The 22802-nt window shown below is 37.3% G+C and overlaps 1 protein-coding gene across 3 annotated transcripts in view; it reads left to right on the forward strand.

Annotated features, from left to right (window-relative positions):
• Window positions 1-298: 298 nt before the first annotated feature.
• Window positions 299-22802, forward strand: part of KRAS (KRAS proto-oncogene, GTPase) — a 39072-nt gene continuing 16568 nt past the window's right edge. The window contains exons 1-4 of one of the 3 annotated variants that reach the window (XM_046660049.1): window positions 299-451; window positions 4264-4385; window positions 20976-21154; window positions 22639-22798. In XM_046660049.1, the coding sequence (XP_046516005.1) occupies window positions 4275-4385; window positions 20976-21154; window positions 22639-22798 (450 nt within the window). In that variant the 5' untranslated portion in view covers window positions 299-451; window positions 4264-4274. The remainder of the gene's footprint in view (window positions 452-4263; window positions 4386-20975; window positions 21155-22638; window positions 22799-22802) is intronic. The other 2 variants (XM_046660066.1, XM_046660059.1) reach the window with 2 other exon arrangements.

Raw genomic sequence — 22802 nt, forward strand, 5'->3', positions numbered from 1 at the left:
GACCCCCTGCCCCGCCGCCGGCCTCGGCCCCGCCGCCGCCCCTCCTCCGCCGGCCGGCCCGCCCCCCGCCCTTGGCCGGCCGGCCGGCCCCCTCCTCCTCGCGGGCGGCGCTCGCCGGCTCCCTCTCTTCCCTCTTCCCACACCGCCCTCCGCCGCTCCCTCCCCGAGCGAACGCCGGTCTGGAGAGGAATCGAGCACCGAGCGCATCCATAGCTCTGCCCTCTGCGGCCGCCCGGCCCCGAACTCATCAGTGCGCTCGGAGCTCGATTTCCCTAGGCGGCGGCCGCGGCGGCGGAGGCAGAGCGGCGGCAGCAGTGGCGGTGGCGGCGGTGGCGGCTGCTCGGCCAGGACTCCCGGCCCCCGCCATTTCGGACTGGGAGCGAGCGCGGCGCAGGCACTGAGGGCGGCGGCGGGGGCCAGAGGCTCGGCGGCTCCCAGGTGCGGGAGCGAGGTACGGAGCGGACCCCCCTCCTGGGCCCCTGCCCCGGTCCCGACCCTCCCCGCCGGCGCCGGGCGGGGCCGGCGGCGAGTGAATGAATTAGGGGTCCCCGGAGGGGCGGGGAGGGGGCGCGGGCGCGGAGCCCGGGCGCACGGGCTGGGGGGCTCTGCAGGGGGCGGCGCGGGGACGCGGCGACGCGGGGAATGAGGAATGGGCGGTGCGGGGCTGAGGAGGGTGAGGCTGGAGGCGGCCGCCGCTGGTGCTGCTTCCTGGACGGGGAACCCCTTCCTTCCTCCTCCCCGAGAGCCGCGGCTGGAGGCGGCCGGGGACGAACTCGCGGGCCGGGCGGGCTGCCCCTCCGGGCGGTCGGGTGCGGTGGAGGTTCTCCCGCTGCGCTCCAGTCTCCCCTCCCCCTCGTCGTCCTTCCCTCTCCCTCCGCTCCCGCACCTCTTCCTCCCTTCCCAGCCCTCGGCTGCCTCGGTGACTGCCTTCTCTGCTGCATCTAGCGTCTCTAGGACGATGGTATAAACTTCTCCCTCGAGCGCAGGCTGGACCCATAGTGGTCCTTTCCAGGGTGTATGGGGACATACGGGTAAGAGGGCAGGTCACGTTTTGGAAGAGCATAGGAAAGTGCTTAGAGACCACTGTTTGAGGTTATTGTGTTTGGAAAAAATGCATCTGCAGCCGAGTTCCTGACTGCTCCCCTCCCCCATGTATGGGCTGTGACATTGCTGTGGCCACAAAGGAGGAGGTGGAGGTAGAGATGGTGGTGGAAGAACAGGTGGCCAACACCCTACAACGTAAAGCCTGTGACTTAGTGAAAAGGAAAAAGTTAATCCCAGAAGGTCTGTTTTGCTTTGTCAAGTGAAAACACACGTAGAAAACCCGCAGAGCAGAAGCAGGGCTGTTTCCTTGCTAGTGGAGCGTAGACAGCAGTAACTAAAATCGTACCTGAAGTTTAATTTGCCGATTCTTGTCCTTTCCCCCATCTCTTCCATGTTACCTTCATCCTTATAAATTTGACGCCCATCCCAATAGCACTCACACAATTTTTTTTTAACTGATTTAGGAAAGGAGTTAATTGTAGCAATTTGCCGGGCAACTGCCTGAAATACTCTTAGGCATGTGCCTGCTATAGTTGAAGTCCTAAGCTAGCCTTTTTCAATGTTGATATCCATCAAAACAAGAGGCTAAGAACAGAAAGGTATTTTCTGATTTTTACATAACATACATGTTACATTCGTAGTGGACAAAAAATCATTTACAAAGAAATTACAAAGGGAAGAAGTCTGTTGTAATCATCATCTCAGAATCAACTGTATGAGTGATGTCACTCTTAGGTGACTAAGGTCTAAAATGCTGACTCGAACATGTAATAGACTATAGACATCAAGTATGGTTGATATCAGTACTGTTTACTTTGAGATTAGCCATCCACAGGCATACTTGGTTTTAAGAGACGGTAGATGAGATGATAATTCAGTTTTATGACAAATAAAATGAAATTTTTTTTGCTTAACAAAATGTTGGGTTCTGGGCCCAGTTCCACCCCTTGCTAGCTTTTGTAGCTTTCAGTGAGGGGACTCCTTCTGGCCTATGATCATTAGTAAGTCCCCTTGGGAACCCAGTTCTCTCTAGTGGATTTAAATATTACTTGGTTTTTAAAATCCAATTCAGGGATTTTTTTCCAGCATCAACCACTGCATAAACAAGTAGATCAGAAGGTGTCTGTCTTTCAGAATTCACACATGTATGTACAACTAAGCTCGAATCCACTATCTGTCCACAGGATCGCCTAGGCTAGCAAACGTTTTGGTCATCAGGACCCCTCTGTACTCTTAAAATTTATTGAAGATCCCAGTATGGGGTATATCAATATTTACTATAATAGAAATTAAAACTGAGAATTTAAAAAAATTATTAATTCATTTAAAAATAGAAATAATAAGCCCATTACTTGGTAACATAAATAGCATTTTTTATGAAAAAATAACTTTTTCAAAACAATAAAAATTAGAGGAGTGGCATCGTTTCACACTTTTGCACATCTCTGTAATTATGTGGCTTAATACAAGACATCTGGATTCTCCTATCAGCTTCTGCATTCAATTTATTGTGATCACACGTCTGGAAAACTCGACTGTACGCTTGTGACAGAATAAGAGTGGAAAGGGTAAATAACATCTTAGTGTTATTATGAAAACAGTTTTGACCTCTTGGACCTCCAAAAAGTCTTAGGAGCCCCAGTGGTTTCTTGGACCACATTTTCAGAACTGTTTTAGGCCAACCAAATTGTTTTGGGGGGTGGGGTGGGCAGGGAGCTAGAGGATACATTTTGGTGTGATTCTCCTCATCCATCCCATTTGCTGTGGCCTCTATTTAGAATAAAAAGTGTGAGCAAATGGAATAAGATACATGTTTGTAGTGGGTCCCGGGATGGCCTCAGATGAGCAGCGAGTAAGGCCGGGTGGTGCAGAATAGGCCAGTCATGTAACAGTCTGTGATACAACAGTTGTCTGGCCTGTCTGCTCTTTGTGAGAGGGCTCAGAAATAGAGTGAGGAGGTGGTTAGTACATTATCATTTGGAAAACCATATTATCCTTTGTTTGGTGTCTATTTGGATGATTCCTGGTCTTCAGTAACTAGGATGCTGCGTGTATACAGTCTTTATATACAATATTTGCACAGTCATTAATTTGGAACTACTTATTCTGTAATAAATTAATGTGCATTTATTGCCATTCTTTCTGCATTTCACTCCTTATTTGTAATGATATGTAGATACTAAGGGAAAGGAGTAAAATTAGATAAATTCATTTTATTTCAAAAAGTTTGAAACAACTGACTAAATATATTTTCCTCTTGTGCTGTTAATCTTACAAGTTGTAATTATTGCAAGTATTGGGAGACAGTGTACGAGAAGCAAAGAGTAAACGTCACACGAATTAGTGAGAAATACACACATCTTTTAAAAATTCATTAAAAGCAGTGCTTATCTTTAAATTTTATATAATTATATTTTTCTTGTGCAGAATGCTGTTTTTCAGCACTAATATAGGATTATATGTTGTGTTTGATGATCAAGTCATGTATACCGAATAGTTAGTTCAAAATTCTCAAAGTTCTTTTGGTTTTTACACCTTTATTTTCACCACCAGGTATTTTACAGATTAAAATGTCATCCAGCATTGTCCTTCTCTATTTCACTGTCTCAATTTTTGTTTCCCCACTAAAGAGTCCAGCTTTATTTGACCCTCCTCCCCCCGAGCCCCCATCTGATTCTGGCAGCCTATCCAGGAGCACTACTATGATGCTGCTTTTGAGAACTTTTCAGTAGCAGTTGGCTCCAGCAAAGACACTGAGCATGTCCACTTGTAACTCTTACAGGCCCAAGTCAGCTAGGAATACTGTAGAGATAGCTGTCAACAAGTTTGGTGTGGGTGTGTCCACGGCGTATAGAGCACTGTGCTAGATACTTGTACTGAGTGAAGTCATGACATGTTCCTTTGCGAGCCATTAGTTGCTACAGAACGGCTGGCTGTTTAGATAGAACAACCTGAATGTAAGATAAAAGAACTATGTATTCTGAATGCATTTTTCTCAGATGTTGATGGAGCAGCTTGTAAACAAAGTGCAATTCATTACAATACACATCTGTAGTCAACTGAAGTTTTCATCATTGAATTTTGTGAGGTATTTTGAAATAACTTTCCATCTAAAGGTGAATTTGTGTTAAAAGGTATTGATAGAGTGTTTGGTTTATATTAACCTCATGTGTGACACATGTTCTAATTGAGTCACATTTTCATTATTTTTATTATAAGGCCTGCTGAAAATGACTGAATATAAACTTGTGGTAGTTGGAGCTGGTGGCGTAGGCAAGAGTGCCTTGACGATACAGCTAATTCAGAACCACTTTGTGGATGAATATGATCCTACGATAGAGGTAAATCTTGTTTTAATATTATGCATATTGATTTGTGCAGGCTCATGCTTTGGGTCCAAAAAAAGTTTTCTCTGATCATTGTTTTGTAACTATTCATTACAAGGCAATTATACTGAAAATAATTTCACTAAGTTATCAGAAATGTACTTGAGTTTCAAGGCTTTAACTCTCAAGTTATATGTAACCATAGATATAGAGAGCTCTGCTTCTCAGGAGAATATCAAGATCCATGACCGTCATTCTTTGTTAGTATATGTGCATTTTGATTGGAAGCGTCTTTCAGAGTTTTGTGAAAGAGTGAAAATGTGAATTTACTTCTTATCTGTACCCAGCAGTCATTAAAAAAAAAATGTGGCCATTATTTTTATGGGTTTCTTGGTAGTTTGACGTCACATGTAGAAGTTAGAGTTGAATTATACTGGTAAAATGTCATCGTTTGATGGTTGATTTAAAAAAAAATTAGTATTTTCCTGTTTTCACATTGAAGTAGTAGAGAATCTTCAGCTACCTCTGCATTTTCAAAAGCTCATTCTTTGCTTTAATATATAGATATACATATAGCAGGTGTTAGATAAGGGTACCGCTACCAATCCTTAACCGTTGCTCTGCAGCCCTTTTTTTAATTTACTTAAGGAAGTGTTAGGATTATTTTTATTACAAGTTAATTAATGAGTAATTTCCAGACTTTTTTAGTTTCATGAGAACTTATCAAAGTAAAGGCCACCAGCAAAATGTGTAGAATAAAGGCCTTCAAGAGACCTTGAGAAGTCAGGTAGTATTTCCTCTGCCTTCTGGCAGCACTATGCTCAAATTATCTCAAGCAGATAAGCATTTATTTAATCCCAAAGACCTACAGGAGGGGGTGACCCATAACTGTCCTTGTTAACTCATTTCCAGAATGTAATTATTAGTGTGTTTTATGCATAATCTGAATCTTCATGTTAAGTTTAACATCAGTGGAGATGAAAGTAAGTATATCACCTCGTCTTTGAAATAGTCTTATGTTATTAGTTATTTCTTAAGACTTCTTTACCCCAGGTTAAGCAGTCCTAATCCCTTAGCTTTTATACCACATCTGATATACCACTTTTTTTAATCAGCTCTGAATATTTCCCAGAGCTTTCTTTGAGTCCCAAGCTGTGGAATCTATAACAGGTCACAATGCCCTGTTAGGGTACTATGCTGTGTAACGTCTTGAAGAAAGACTTTGATTGTATTGAGGTAGAATCTGAGGGCACTGGTAGCCTTTGGGAAGATGTTATGCAGTTTAGAACACTGAGGCTTGATTAGATAACTGTTTATAAGGAAATGTCAGATATTTTTAGTACTGCAGCAAAAAATGGAGAAATAACACTTATTTGCAAACATTTGATTTAAACATAGAGGCAACTTTTATTTGGCTTCTAAGTTTAAGAATTTGCATTAGTAAAGAGGAACAGTCTAACTGAAGTGGACCACATGTATAATAGTCTATATATTTCCTCTTGACAAGTCAGTTCGATGCTGTATGGTGGTTTTGTTTTCCTTTTTTCTTTTTTTTTCAAGGAGGATTAAATAGTTCACCCGTCTCCAAGCCATTTCTGGTTCACCCATTTCTACAGCCAGGGTTACTTGGCATACTCTGCCATTTAAATCACGTTTAAAAGGAAGTTTTAATAGAATTCAGGTTAAGCATGAAAGTTTTCCTGGGGTTTTGGAAGATGATTTTAGCAGAAGTTCCCTCCATCTTCTCTGAAATTCTGAGGATTTCCATGACCCTCTGTTTCCTATCAGAGGTCATGAATGCATGTGATAATGTGATGAAACAAGTTAGGAAACCTTTTGGTCTGATAAAGTGTAATATAAATCTTAAAGAAATAAAGCTAAAGGCTAATCCTTTATTTTGGTGGAAGGTAGAAAAAGTTTATAAACTCAAACTCAACTCTGATTGTGATTTCTGCCAAACCAGAAGACTTGACTTGGGAAGCATTCGTTACCTGTGACCTTTGAAACTGACGCTCCCTCCTTTGCTGCTTTAGCACCTGGGAAAAGGTACCAGAGATTATCTCTTATCTCCCAAGTTACAGTGAATCTCTGAGGGAGCTGACAGATTAAATTCTTAATGTAGTTCATCTACAAGAAAAGCAAGAGAATTTAGTAGTTTCTTTCAGTAAATAGTTAAGTAAAAATGCTAACTTGAAGATTTTGGAAAAAGTTAAAAAGGAGGATAGGGGATATCACCACTGCTGTTAGGTTTTGATTGGTGAATAATGTAGGTCAGAGAGAAAATGAGAGAGGACATAGACTTTGCACATTTGGAATTCTCATCAGTTTTCCTGCATTAAAACAAATGGAAAGAAATTTAGAAAAAAAATTTAAAATCAGCTAATAACGTATTTTCTAGTGGTTTAGAATTTGCAAAGATTTAGGCTATGAGATAGATATGCAAAGTAGTCATTGTTTCCTTCATTTAAAGATAAAAATGGTCTCTGAGACGCTGTGACTTGCCTAAGGATACTTAGCTACTAAGTGGTGGAATTTTAATTTAAGTTTTCTGAGACCAAGTTAAGTGTAGGCTTGTGTTAACTTTTTAAAAGTGAAAAATTAGCTTTCAAGCCAAGAAAATATTTAATATTGGAGACTGATGCAGATTTATCAAGATACCAAAATTTGAACTTAGCATACTATCTAATGACATCTTACTGGCAGAGAGGTGGTACAGAATTAAGACAGGTATGACACATAGATGGAGCATATTTATATTTGAGGCTGTGTGCCTGATAATCCCCTTCACGTCTACTCTGAAGATTTTACCTTTCTCTCTTACGAAGGCCACCAAAGAGTTCCAGAGATAATGAAGTAACTCGTTAGCAGGGCAAGATTATTAAAAACTTAAAGCAATCCCCCAGACACAATACCAGGCTCGAAATAATACATGCTTTTATAGTTTAGAGATCGCTTGTTATCATTAAAACATGTTCCCTGAAATGTGTTTTTCCAAGCTAAAATTTGTTGGAAGGAGAAAAATGTTGTCTTTAAAAAAATGTAAGTAGTTATAGACATAGAGATCAGAATGATCAGTTGATCAATTAGCAAATAATATATTTGCTACTGCATATAATGTGTTAGTAAAAATAGACATAGAAGTATTTTTTAGCAGGCTCTAATTTATTGATATTTGCATGCTTCTGTTAATGTGACACTTATAATTCAGTACAAGTCTTATGCCTTTCTTATTGAAAGTTTCCTATCAGTAAGAAAGAATGAGTTCATAATTGGATTAATTTGTTCCCTCTTTAGTGCTCTGAGCTGTAGAGTGTTTATTCACCAAGATTGATCAGTTTCTCTGTTTTTTTATTTTGCCTTGTTAATTGTGGAATTTACTTGTGGAATAGGGTATTTGGATCATAGAGGGAAAGTTTGTAATGTTAAATCAGCACTGAAGAGTGGGGTAAGAAAAGCCTTAGGTAATGTTGTAAGCTGTTATTTTTCTGGCCTTATACATGTGTATCAATACTTAGCAGTGAGGAATGGATTGGGAACTTTGCCCCTCAGGGGACATTTGGCACTGTCTGGGGATATTTTTGGTTGTCCCAACTTGAGGGAGGCATCTGTAGTGAGTAAAAGCCAGGGATGCTGTTAAACTTCCTACAGTGCAAAGGACGGCCCCGCAACAAATGATTTCTTGGCCCAAAATGTCAATAGTGCTGAGGTTGAGACCCTAAAATGTGTTACATAAAGCTTTAAACATCCCGTAAATTGTCAAATTCACGTCCCTGAATAAGGTTTATGTTAGATTTTCTAACATAATATAGATTTAAACTTTACCTTTCTAAGCTAATAACAGGTTATATTACCTTACTCTAGCACTTTATTTAAACATTCTGTTTTTAAAATAGGGTACACACAGCAATTTTGTAAATGCATTTCTCTTCAAGGCTGGCCAGCTCTTCCCCCCTTTCAAGTGAGTGCCCTCTACTGGTCAACTTATTTGCTTTTATAATAAATCACAATGAAATCCTAAGTTTGGATAGTTTTCCTATTTAAACTGTGGGTATAATCAATTTCTAAAAATATAGAATTTATTTAGAAATCTTATTTTATATAATTAATTTTAAAAATCTAAAGTATCGGTTTTACTCTGCTAATATTAATATAAAGATTACTGTGTAGACTCGTTAGGCCTAACTAATTAAATACGTAGGTGAATATTTTTAACTGAGAAAAGAAATGTAGCGGTGTAGGAGAAAATAGGGTGGTTCCATTGTTGCTAACACTGATTGAGCTTACTTTGAGGAAATAAAAAGTGGCACTGTGGCTCTCTGAATTTCTTTACATGAACAGGGGAGATAGGTTATAGAAGAGTGCAAAGCTTAGCCATGTGTTACATGGGGTGTTAGGAAGAGCATATTCAAAAGTGGCAAATTGTGAAAGTTTACATTTTGTAGAACAGTTGTGAGCATCTGATGTTTAGAATAACACAAAATTCAGGCACTGTATTTAGGTCAATTTAAGAATAAGTACTTAATAATAATAACTTTATTTAGACCTGAATATTAAAAATTATTGGACATATTTTATGCTAACTTGGGTTTTTATAAATATAAAGCTTTAAAAACATACAAATGAAAGTTGGTAATGGAAATAAGTGAAAGGAAAAAAATGTTTTTATGGTTTGGCATCTTTTAAGAGATTCTAATTTTAACAATGCAGCTGGTTCCTTAATTCCATCAATATTTATTCAGTGCCCCCCCCACCCCCGTACCATGCAGCCTTCCTAGGGCCTGGAGATACATTGAGGAGCAAAAGGGACCAGATCCCTGCCTTCATGGAGCTTATTGGTCTTAGATGTATTTTGAAGAGCAGTGTTTCTAGACAGCGATCCTAATTATATATAACTTAATTCAGAGGCTTTATGCTTTAGGAAGGCATTAGATTTCTTCTCTCTCTTAACTGTATTGTCTCATACTTTCTAGGTTTATGGAACAGTTATATTATTGTGATCTTAATGTAAAATTAGTGGAACTCTTAATAAAATTACTAGTCAAAATAAAATATTTGAAAGAATTAAGTAGGGATATAGTGCTCACCTTAGGTAATTTTTTCAGCTTTTTATTTTGAGAAGTTGCAAACCTATAGAAAAGTAGTAAAAAATAGTACAGTGAATACCTGTTACCCTTAGACTTGACATATTTGCCTTCTGTGTGTGTGTGTGTGTTTGTATGTATATATGTGTATACACACATGCTTGAATATATATTATTTATTTTTGCTGAAATACTTGATAATAAGTTGCATATGTTGCGACCCTTTACCTCTAAACTTCTATCTTCTAAAAGAGGTCTGCTTACTGGCCACATCTAGCCTGCTGTCTGTTTTTGTAAAGTTTTATTGGAGCACTGCCATGCTCATGTGTTGATATGTTGTCTGTGGCTGCTTTTGCACTAAAGTGGCAGAGTTGAGTAGTTGCAACAGAGACCAATGACTATCTGGCCGTTTACAGACAAAGTTTGCTGATCCTATTCTAAGAGGAATATTTCCTTGTGTAACTACAATGCAGCGATGAAATTTAGGAAGTTCAACTTTGATACAATACTTTATCTAATATACAGTCCCTATTCAAATTTTATCAGTTCCCAGAATTTTTCTGATCCAGGATCAAAAATTGGTTGTCCTGTCTCAAAGTCTCTTTTAATCTAGAGCAGTTTTTCAGCTTTCCTTAGTCACTTATGATAATAGCACTTTTTAAAGAATTCAGGCCAGCCGTTTTTGTAGAAAGTCCTCTCATTTAGTTTTGTCTGCTAGTTTCCTCATGATCAGATTCAGGTTACACAGATTTGGCAGGAATACTAATAAGTGATGTTTTGTCCTTCTTGGCGCATCAATCAGTACTCTGCGGGCTTTAAGATACTTTAAGACCATAAATATCCTGTTCTCCAACATACTTGTACCCAGTGGCATGTAGCATCCACTGCTAATTCTTGCCAGAATAAATTACTACCATTGTGGTTGCAAAATGGTAATCTTCTAACTCTGTCATTACTTCTATGTTTATTAGTTGACATGTACCGTAAATAAGGGCTCTCTCTTTACTCTTCCCTCTCCTTATTTCTCTTTACTCTTCCCTCTCCTTATTTATTTGTTTGGTTTGTCTTATTTGTATCAGCATGGACTCATGGATTCTTTTGGTATTCAATGTATCTGTTACTGTCATTATTGATTTCGATGCTCAAATTTGTTTTTGATATGGCCAGTGGAATCTCTTTGAAGCTGGCCCCTATCCTTTTGACATAAGCTCATCAGTTTTTGAGCTCTTCCCTACCTTCTGGAACAGTGTGTTCCAGGTTCACCTTGTTCTTTCCCTATTCCCACCTTGGATTCAGCCATTTGTCAAAAGAGCCCTCATTCCTTTTAGCGGGAAATGCCATTTAGAAATCAAGACCTGGATGTTAGGTATGTTTATTGCTACTGGGGTGTCACTGCTTCTAGACCCTTTTCAACGGACAGAGCTAAGAAATATATTTTATTTAAAAATCATGAGTTCGTTCTTCCTCACCTTTCTCCATATCTTCTTTCTCCTGTGGTGAGAACTCTGGTTCTACCTTATATGAATTTTAATGTTAAACATTAGACAGCTGTTGAAATAAAAATGATAATGTCAGCCTTAAATCCTAGTTCTTGTAGTAGTATCTAAGTAACACAAATTGAGTGAATTAACATTCAGTTAGCTTGTTTATTTGTGGAATTGAGATTAAATATTTTTCTCCATTGGGAAATGTAGGGATTGTTTTCATTTTCAAAATATTCTTAAACCATTTAGGAAAACATTTAGGAAAAGATTGAGCTATTTGGCTACATAAAAATTAAGACATCATCTTTAGCAAAAATGCAAGACAAATGGAAACCTGGAAAGCCTATTTGCATCATATATCAATCAATAAGCTCTCATATAGGGGCTGGCCCCGTTGCGCAGTGGTTAAGTTCACATGCTCCACTTTGGCAGCCCAGGGTTCGCAGGTTTGGATCCTGGGCATGGACATAGCACCGCTCGTCAAGCCATGCTGTGGTGGCATCGCACATAAAATAGAAGAAGATGGCACAGATGTTAGCTCAGTGACAGTCTTCCTCACACACACAGAAAAAGGAGCTCTCGTATATGAATTAGAAAAAATTAAACATTCAAACAGAAAAAAAGGGGGGAGTGGCTAATAATATAAATAGCCAACCTATATACCATAACGTAAATAAAAAAAAAAATGCTGTATAAACATATAAAAAGATACTTCATTAGTATAGAAGTGCAAGTTTAAACAATAGTATTTTTTAGTTTCGAATTGGCTAAGATTAGATGATAACAGTGCTGGCAAGGAATGTTTATTGCAGTGTTGTTTAATGGAAATAATCCACATGTCTACCAGTAGGGAATGAGTAAAGTAAATTATGGTGTATCTATACCAATTATATTATACAGTTGTTGAAAAAGATTAGGTAGATCTCTGTACTGACATTGAAAAATGTCTGTTATGTAAGTGAAGCTGCATCATAGCACATTGTGTAGAATATGATTCCATTTGTCTAAAACCACTGTGATATGTGCATAAAATATGGTAGGACATCTGCCAAACTCTCATTCTCTGTAGAGTTTGATTTTTAAAAATGAGCATATACTATTTGAAAGGAAAAAGTAAATACTCGTTTTTTTTTTTGGAGGAAGATTAGCCCTGAGCTAACATGTGCTGCCAATCTTCTTCTTTTTGCTGAGGAAGACTGGCCCTGAGCTAACGTCCGTGCCCATCTTCCTCTACTTTATATGTGGGACGCCTACCATAACATGGCTTGCCAAGCAGTGCCATGTCCGCACCCAGGGAACCTGCGAACCCCGGGCCATCAAAGTGGAACGTGCAAACTTAACTGCTGTACCACCTGGCCGGCCCTGTAAACACTCATTTTTGAGGGAGAGAAGTCACTAATGTATTAGATACCATTATATTATTTCATATTTACTTTCTTCCCTCTTTTTAAAGCCTCAACAAATTGGATAATGCAGATGTATCTTGGATAAAGAAATCGGTATCAGACCAATTAAAGAATAGCTGAGAGATATATAATACAAAACATGAAAATTATATTGGCATCTGGAATTATTAAGATTGGATCCACGATCGATCCAGCCTCACATTCTGACCTTGGCATCAGGTGATAATTTGTGGGAGAATGCCACATGACTTCAACAGTTTATAGATGTAGGCTTTATAATATCCTCATTTTCAAATCTGTTATGCAGGTTTTCCTTGTTTATTCAGATTTTTGAACCAGCTTTATCTCTTGAAAGTAGTCTCTAGGCTTAAGCTAAGATTCAATATTCTCATAATTCTCGTAATTTCAAGTATCCATCATTTAGTAAGAAGTCTTTGTTTTCTTTATCCTTACTTTTAATGAATGTCTTAATCAAAAATTCTGTCATGAGAACCAGCTCTTTTAACACTCTTGCTGCCTAATCAAAACAGAAATCCAAACCCTCAGTTTTGGATCGTCTTCCCTGGAGCTCATCCAGCTTCATTATATGTAATTTGAAATACAGTGACCGGTTTTACAAAAAAGTTGTCCAAGTGGAGATGTACAGTGATTTTATAAGGACACCATACGACTGTTGCTGTCCATTCCTAGTAGCCAGTGTCCTGCCCCCTACCTTTTTGGCCTATGATAGCATGTTCAGTGTAATACATAAAATAATACAGTTAACTTTTTATAGCACTTTCCATTTTATAAAGGGATTTTCATGATCTTTAATCCTAACCTATGTAGTCCTGTTTGTTGTTATTTACCTGCTTTTACAGTTGACGGAACAATGGCTTAAAGCAGATGAGAGATTAAGTAGTTTGCCCACGCTCACTCCACAAATAAATGGAGTTCTGCGACTGCCCACAGATTGAAGGTTCAGGAGTACATCTCTAGCCTAGACTTCTGTCCTGAGCATCAGCCCAGTATATCAAGCTGCCTGTAGGTCATAGCCACTGGAAGAACCCACAAACGTGGAATTCAGCATGCTGCAAACTGCACTCATCTTTTCCTCTTCCCTTCCCCTTCTGTTCCCATCCCCAATCAGTAAGCTCTGCTATTTAAAAAAGTTCAAATATAATTCACATAGCATAAAATTCATCCTTTTAAAGGGTCTAGTTCAATGTTTTTTAGTATATTCACAAAGTTATGCAGCTGTCACCACTATCTAATTCCATAACATTTTTATCACCCTAGCAAGAACCCCCGTACCTGTTAACAGTCACTCCCCAATTCCTCCTGCCAGCCCCTGACAACCACTAATCTGCTCTCTGTCTGTGAAATTGCTTATTCTGAGTATTTCCTATCATTGGAATCATACAGTATGTGGTCTTTTGTGTCTGGCTTCTTTCACACAGGATAAAGTTTTCAAGATTCATCCCTGTTATTGCATGTTTTGATACTTCATTCCTTTTTATGGCTGAATAATATTCTGTTGTATGGATATACCATATTTTGTTATCCATTCCTCAGTTGATGGCATTTGGATTCTTTCCCCTTTTTTTGACTATTTTGAATAATGCTGCTGTAAATGTTCGTGTACAAGTTTTTGTGAACATATATTTTCAGTTCTCTTGGGTAAATACCTAGAAGTGGAATTGCTGGGCCAGATGGTAGAGCTTTATGTTTAACTTTTTGAGGAGCTGTCAGACTGTTTTCCCTAGTGGCTGCACCATTAACATTCCCACCAGCAATGTATGAGCGTAGTTCTGCCAATTTTATCCATCAACTATTTCTCACAACTATTAATATCCATCAGTACTGTTGTTGCTGCCTGTTCAGGTTCTATCACTTCTTGTAATAGTTTCCTAATTCATCTCCCAGCCTCAAATCTGATCCCTTTCTATAATTGGTTATAATAATGCTAATAATGTTATAATAATAATGTGAACCTGGTAAATCTGATCCTCCCTTTCTACTTAAAAACCTTTCAGTGATTTAGTATAAGATGAAGTTCACAACTCCTTAATATGGCATACAAGACCCTCCGTAAGCTGCCTTCTGCTTGATTGTTTCACTTCTACTTACCTATAATCCTTCTAAGCTAAAGTTTTAGCAAACTTCTTGGTTCCATGTACTCAACATGCTGTTTCATGTTTTTGTACTTTCTCTGTGCTCCTCCCTGCCTGGAATGTCCCTGTCGTCCCCTGTCTTTCTTAATTCATACAAGCAGAGTTGATCTCTCCTTCTTGTGTGCCACCACTGTACTTTGTCCTGCATATGGTGTTGCATTTATTTCATTGTCTTTTAATTATTTGTTTACATTCATTTCTCTCCCACCTGACCTTGCTCATTGAGGTCAGAAACTGCATAATGTCTGGCACAGTATATGACACTTAGTAGATTTTTACTGAGTGTTCCTATGATCCAGGAGAGAATGGAGTAAGTAGGTGGGATTGAACAAATATGCTTGTGTTTATATATCCCCAATTCCTTGTTTCTTCCCTATTATAATTCTAGTATACCAGGTTATTGTACATGTTTCTAGCTGTCTTTGAGAACTGTCTACAACAACCTTCGATGGCTTACAACCAATAGTGTGCAACATATCATTCTGTAATAGATTCAAATAATCTTTTAGAAGAAACAAAATCTTGAGTGTTAAGAGAGTAAGAGTAAGTTTCTTGTTTTTTCCTGTCAGTGTTATTTAGCAGTACATGTAAACTACTTAAAATACTTAACACATTAAGAAAAGCTTACGAACATTTCAAAAGTGAATACACGAATAATACTTCAGCTGACATTTGCAGCAGTCCTATTCATTTTTACAAGAGCATCTGATGGAATCAGCAGCATGAAGAAGGAGATTAAATGGGATAATGCTTGTAATATGCTCGTCACAGTATCTGACACATAAGTAGGGGTGCAGTAATGTTGGCTGTTATAATTAATAATAATATGGTTACCTTTAGTAAAAGTTACTAATTTCTTTAGGTTTTTTGTTTACTATAATGTCTTCCAATGTCAGGGTTACTGCCTGAGTTGGAAATCTCAGTTGAGTATTTTAAAATGATGAAGGTACTGAATTACTTTGTTACTGCTAATTATAATAGAAAAATAACAAAATGATGTCCTGGTCACTGAGTTTCTCTCATCTTGAATGATTTAGTCTTGTAAATTCCTCTAATGGATCTATAGATAAGTTTCTTTACATAAAACAACACTTAAAAGCTTGTTAATAAACTGGACAACACTTTTTAAAAAAATTATACAGGGGCCGGCCCCGTGGCCAAGTGGTTGGGTTTGCACACTCTGCTGCAGCGGCCCAGGGTTTTGCCATTTGGGATCCTGGGTGCGGACATGGTACCACTCTTTGGGCCATGCTGGGACGGCGTTCCACATGCCACAACTGGAAGGACCCACAGCTAAGAACATACAACTATGTACCGGAGGGCTTTGGGGAGAAAAAGGAAAAAATAAAATCTTAAAAAGAAAAAATTACACAAGTCAGTGCACAAAAGATGAAAATTCCAAATGGGCAAAGGGCACAGGTGATGGGAATAAATATAAAAATATGAAAACAAAACTGTTTAACATTCTTAATCTTCAAAGAAATGAATAGTAAAACAATAAGAATTTTTAGCCTAACCAACTGACAGAAATTTAAAGAAAAATAAAGATATAAAATCCATTGTCAGTGAGGGGTGATGAAATGGGTACACTCTTAATGCTGTATGGAAGAGTAATATAATGAACATCATGTATGCACCAGCCAGCTTTTCCATATCTTAACATTCTGCCATATTTGGTTTAGATCCTTTTTCTTTTTCAAGATATAAAACTTAATACAGTTGAAGGTCCCTGTGTTCTTCTCTGCAGTCTTATTCTCTTCCCTCCCACAAATGTTTTTAAATCTCAGTATGTATTGTTTTGTTTATATTTTTACATTAAAGGTTTGATATTATATAAAACTTGCTTGAATACAGCCTTTATTAAAATATTCTTAATATATGAAATTTTAAAATTTACTTTATTGATTTAATAGAATTTACAATATTTTAAACTTGAGCTTATTTTTATGAGACTGTTTCTTAGTGTCTGCATGTATTTACATTGAATGGATTCATTTCGTTTATTCAGCAGACAATCCTGATTACCTAGTGTGTTCAGGACTGTCATGCACAGGGTACATAGTGGTGAGCAAAACAGATGTGAGCCCAATCATCGTGGAGTTTGAAGCCTAGCAGGGCATATAGACCTAAACATTGCACAAATAAATACATAGTTACAAAATATAATATGTGCCTGAAGGAAACATCCAGGTGCTAAGGACGGAGAGTGGTAAGTCCTTTGGATTTTATTTTTAAGAATGATGGGATGCTATTTGAGGACTTGAAGCAATCAAGTGACATGATCTAACCTACATTTATAAATGATCACTGGCTGCTGTGTGGGGAATAGACCGTGATAGTAACCACAGGGATCCCTGCTGGGAAGCAGCTGCAGGAGACAGAATCGCTCTCATGGGCTAGGGTGATGGGGGTGGCTGCTTGGATTTGGAATATATTTTGAAGATGGATAAATGGTGTAAGATTGTGGGTAAGTATTAAATGCCTGTGTAATTTTTCTTTGTAAGACATTTTAGGATGCCATGTTAAGAATATCTCTATTGTAACTATCATTTCTTAAAAATAAACCGTATTTCCTTAGCATTGTTTACCACAAGTGACAGTACTGTGTCAAAGGCTATGAACATTTGCACGGCTCTTGATAAATCCTGAATGCTTTCCAAAAGGATTGTGCCTGTTTATTATATCACCAGAAATATTTGAGTGCTGTCTGCGATTAACTTTTGCCAGCATGGTATATTTCATTTAGAAAAGTTTTTTATACTACTTTAGTAAATAAAAAAATAGTGCTTTGGGTGTGAGGGGAGACAAGTGGAATAACTTTCTTTCATTTAATATTTGATTATGTTGAGTTAGTTTAAGTGGCTTTATTTTATCCTATGTCCCAAAGGATGTTAGTAACCTATGTCTCTGATCTAAAAGTTTATTGTATTCGAAAGACTGGAAATCGTACTAATTAAAAATGTAAAGTTTTGATCCTTTTCTTCCTCTATCCTTAACTGGTTTCATTGTAGAATCTGTATTTTTAAACTGGTTGGTCTTTGATAACCTGTGCTTTCTCAGCGTGGTGACTTTTTTTTTTTTAAGTGTAAAAGGAATAAATAATATGTGTTGAGAATACTTCAGATTTGTGAAAAGGTATTTTATTAGCTTAGAGCAGGGGTTGGCAGACCTTTCAGTAAACAGCCACATGGGTCTTTGTCATATCCTCTTTTTTTTTTTAAAACAACCCTTTAAAAACTGTAAACACTATTCCTAGCTCATGGGCCATACAGAAACAGGTGGCAGAGTTTGGTCTGTGGACAGTAGTTTGCTGAACCCTTATTTAGGCTCCAGTCTTGGGAAAGATTCTACATTGATGCATAGATTTTTTTCTACCTCCACTTACTTATGGCTAACCTGAAGTTGGAACAAAATCTTTAGTATTTATATATCATTTTTGTTGTGTTCGCTTTCTGCTTTGTCATTAAACGTGTTAGTTCTTTTCAGATCATACTTCACCATTTAACACTTGTTCTTAAGTTTTTACCAAGTTGCACTGTCTTTATATATAAGCTCAGTGACTAATTAGGCTTCTAAGGATGACTCTAGTGCAGATTCACTTTGGAAATACTGAATTTTTAACCTAAACCTGTTATTTCTAATCGGCAGATTCTACTCATTGTTTATATAAGTAGGTTGTAGATTACTTTTTTCAGTAACTGAATGTGACTCAGAACTTTGCTGTCAATATTTTTAGGGTTTAGAAGGGAAAAGATAATAGGAATAAGATACGTGGGTGAATAGGGACAGCTTTTCCAGCTTCTCAGTCCCTTTGATGGAGTATTCATCATGGGAACGTGTTATGAAATATATGCATAAACTACTAATATGCCACATAAAGTGTACTTTTGGAACATAAAGTGTTTGAAAATTTTGTAAATGGGACTTTATTAATGTTCATCTTGGAGGCATTATATGTGGGCAGATGGCGAGTAATCCCCCAGTCATGCCTTGGGTATAGACTTGTGTGGCTCCAGAAACTATAGTCTTTAATTTTATTGTTGGTAGAAAATCTTAGATTTCAAGACTAAGGAAAGTATCGACTTACAAGGTTAACAGCTTAAGTTAGTATTGGTAACTGAAGAATGTGAGGTGACAGCAGTAGGTAAGGAAAATTCTTTGGTCTGTAGCCACACCTGGGTAATGAGTGGATGACTCTAGTACTTTGCTCTCAATTCGTGCTCTTTCATTATACTTCAAAACCACTGGTTTTCAATTTATAACATCCAGGAGTTCTTTGAAGTAGTTAATTAAGGAAATAGGCGATGATAAAATGTCAACCAAATGTTCAGATCTTTAGTAAAAAGCTTCTTGTTTAGAAAATAATATCTGTCCCTTTTTTTCTGATTGGTGAGATAATTAATTTTTATTACAGACAATTTGGAAAGTACAGTTTACTTTAAAAGATAAGCATGAGATCATAGTCTAATGTTAGCTCACAATTTTTAGAATTAGAAGCCAAAGAAAGAAATACATATAATATAGCATCTACTACCAAAAAAAAGATAAGCAAGAGATAAATTATTTCTTAAATTATCTCCATCCAAGACTGCATTTAACATTTTGATGTATATACCAACAGTTTTTTAATATATGTACAGATTCATTTATGCAAGATATGTATATTTTATTGGGATCATGCTACATATGTATCTTTGTATTCTCCTTATATTGTAAATATTTTTCAAACATTTTACCAAAAACATGATTTTTAGTGGCAGTTCATCTTTTTAATGTTAGAATGGTCTGTAAAGTAGTTCGTGAACTCAGGGCACTTTAATACTACAGCCCGCATGTGGAGTAGTCAGAAACAGTGTCCTTAGGTTTATCCTTTACACCCATCAGCAGCCCTGCCCCTCAGTCCATGAGCACCATCTTAGCACCATCCCTTGTCCTTATTTTTTGAGGCCTTATTTTCTGGAAGAGAGGGTGCGAAATCTTTTAGGCATAAGTATTAGTCAAAAGTCAGAGGAAAATCAGATTTTCATTTCAGGATTGTGTTAATGTTACCCACTCCTTTTCCTTTACACAGAGTTACCTAGTCTCTTTGAGATATCCATCCATCTCTCTCTCCTTCTCTGCCTAGCCCCCTTTTTCTATTCAACAGAGGCCCCACAGAATTTGCAGATAAAACAATCATGCTCTTTACCATTATCATAGTATCCATCTGGCTGTTGGATATTGTTCCCAGGACTTCAGAAATGGATAAAGGCCTTAAAATCCTCAGGATTGACCATTCTCTTGTGTATTCCCTTGGCTATAAGTAAAATAGATGCATGACAATAATTTGTACGTTGATTGATTTTTCTTGCCATCTAAATCATCCTGAATAATAGAGTTGGTAGAGCTATCCCATTTTTGTAATAATAATTTTCTTTTATGCAGAATTTGGGTCTTTTTGTTACCAACATGTACACTTGCATTGTTGAATCTCTGTATAATCCTTTCTTTAAAACCTTTTTTTTAAATTGTAGTAAGATATACATAAAATTGCATTGCAGCCGTTTTTAAGTGTACAATTCAATGGCATTAAGTAAATTCGCAATATTGGGCAACCCTTAGCTCTGTCTGTTTCCAGAACTTTTTCATCATCCCAAATTGAATTTCTGTGCCCATTAAGCAATAACTCTCCAGCTCCCTCTTCCCCAGCCCCAAGTAGCCTCTATTTTTCTTTTTGTCTCTGTGACCTTACCTATTCTAGATATCTTATATAAGTGGAATCATAGAATATTTGTCCTTTTATGTCTAGCTTATTTCATTTAGCGTGTTTTCAGGGTTCATCCATGTTGTAGCATGTATCCGAATTTCATTCTTTTTCATGGCTGAATAAAGTTCCACTGTGTGTGTGTGTGTGTGTGTGTGTGTGTATGTATGTATGTGCGCATGAGCGTTTTGCTTGTCCATTTATCTGTTAATAAACACTTGGGTTGTTTCTACATTTTATCTATTATAATAATACTGCTATGAACATTGGCATACAAGAATCTGTTTGAGTCCCTACGTTCAGTTCTTTTGGTTGTATACCTAGAAATGGAATTGCTGCATCATATGGTAATTCTGTGTCTGACTTGTTGAGGAGCTGTCAAACTGTTTTCCATAGTGGCTGCACCATTTTACCTTCCCACCAGCAGTGTGTAAAGGTTCCAGTTTCTCCACATCCTCACTAACACTTATTTTCTTTTTCTTTTTTTTTTTTAAATAGCCATCCTAATGGGTGTGAAGTGGTAGCTGATCGTGGTTTTGATTTGCCATTCCCTAATGATGTTGAGCATCTTTTCATATGCTTATTGGCCATTTGTATATCATTGGAGAAATATCTATTCAAATCCTCTGCCCAGTTTTGAATTGGGTATTTTGTCTTTTTGTTGTTGAGTTGCGTCTAACACCTTTTAAAAGTAAAAGGTGCACCATAATAATCCAGACTGTGTTTCTCCCTTCTCAGGATTCCTACAGGAAACAAGTAGTAATTGATGGAGAAACCTGTCTCTTGGATATTCTCGACACTGCAGGTCAAGAGGAGTACAGTGCAATGAGGGACCAGTACATGAGGACTGGGGAGGGCTTTCTTTGTGTATTTGCCATAAATAATACTAAATCATTTGAAGATATTCACCATTATAGGTGGGTTTAAATTGAATCTAATAAATTGACATGGAGGAGTAATTGTATCTTCCATTTATAGAGTCTTTGCTAACTGCCGTGCATAAATTAACTAATTTGAATTTTAAAATAATTTTTGTGAGGTGGATAATATCTCCGTTTTACAAATGAAGTTCTTGAGGAGTTGAGTAGTTTGTTCCAGATCGCATAGATAGTTGTCGAGCTGGGATTGAAACATAGCCTGTTTGACTCCAAAACCTGTGCTCGTAACCACTCTACACTAGAGAAACGAGGCTTTGAGCTGGATCCATCATACAGGGAAAGCCATCAGTAAAAATATGACAAGGTAACTGAGATGGTACCACTGGAAAAGCCTTAAAAATAAGCAAGTATATTTAGTGTGGAATTTCTTGGAATTGGATAAACATTGGCCTTAGATATTTAAGGGAAAAAACACAAGTCTGAAGTGTAAAAGATTGAAGTTTTTAAAGAATTTTAAAGTTTAAAGAATCTGACAAATCTGCATAAAACTGACTACTTTTATTAAAATAATCATTATTGGATTAAGTATATATTCTATTTCATTGAGGGTTTATAGTTTTTATAAAACTGCATATTAAGCAAATATCCCATTCATCAGCTATGTCGTACAGCAGTAAACATACAACTAGTTTAAGAGGTCTAACGTTTTACTTACGTAACATTTATTATAGCATGTTTTCTCTGTGGTCTAGTAATAGAGAAAAAGAAATTTGGGTGAGTGACAGTATTTTTGTAGAATAGTAAACAGGTGTAAATATGTTAACTTCTCCAAGTTTACTCAGTTAATAAGTAGAGGAACTTGGAATTTGAACCAATTCTGACTCTTGTCTACTCGCTTCTTATTCCATGCTGCATCTTTGAAATTCACCTAAAATAGTGAAGGAATATAATTTTGCCCCAAATTTAGAGTTTATCCACAGCTTATATTGAAAAATATCAACATATAGAAGGACTTTTATAGAATAAACAGAGTAATAATGTCAGTGTTGTCCACATAGAAATCAAAATCCACTTGGCACTTGCTTTGAGAAAGGAATGTATAAATTATGTTAATTTTTAATTTGTGTTTGTATAAGAACTTTTAATTCTATAGGTATACATTTAACAATATATAGTATATGTTTCTAAGATTATAATTTTAAAAATCAGGCATAGTACTTTCTTGGCCTAGAATTTTTCACTATTTTTTGTTTTATCATTGTGACCTACCTGCATATGAACATACTAGATTATAGTTTTACTGTATTTCTAGGTATTTGATCTTTTAAGAGACGTAGAAGTTCTCTGTTGAAGATGGAGGAAAAAAATAACTAGAAGGAGAATGAAGGAAAATTTGGTGTGGTGGGAACTAGGAATTCCATTAAAAGTCTTCTTTCAGCTATATTTTATGAAACAAAGTTGTGGACAGTTTGTGAAAGATTTTTGTTACTAATGCCTCTGCTGTAACTTTTTTTTCTCCCCAGAGAACAAATAAAAAGAGTTAAAGACTCTGAAGATGTACCTATGGTCCTAGTAGGAAATAAATGTGATTTGCCTTCTAGAACAGTAGACACAAAACAGGCTCAGGACTTAGCAAGAAGTTATGGAATTCCTTTTATTGAAACATCAGCAAAGACAAGACAGGTAA

This window comes from Equus quagga, chromosome 1 (genome assembly GCF_021613505.1).
Source record: "Equus quagga isolate Etosha38 chromosome 1, UCLA_HA_Equagga_1.0, whole genome shotgun sequence".
Taxonomy (NCBI): Eukaryota; Metazoa; Chordata; class Mammalia; order Perissodactyla; family Equidae; genus Equus; species Equus quagga.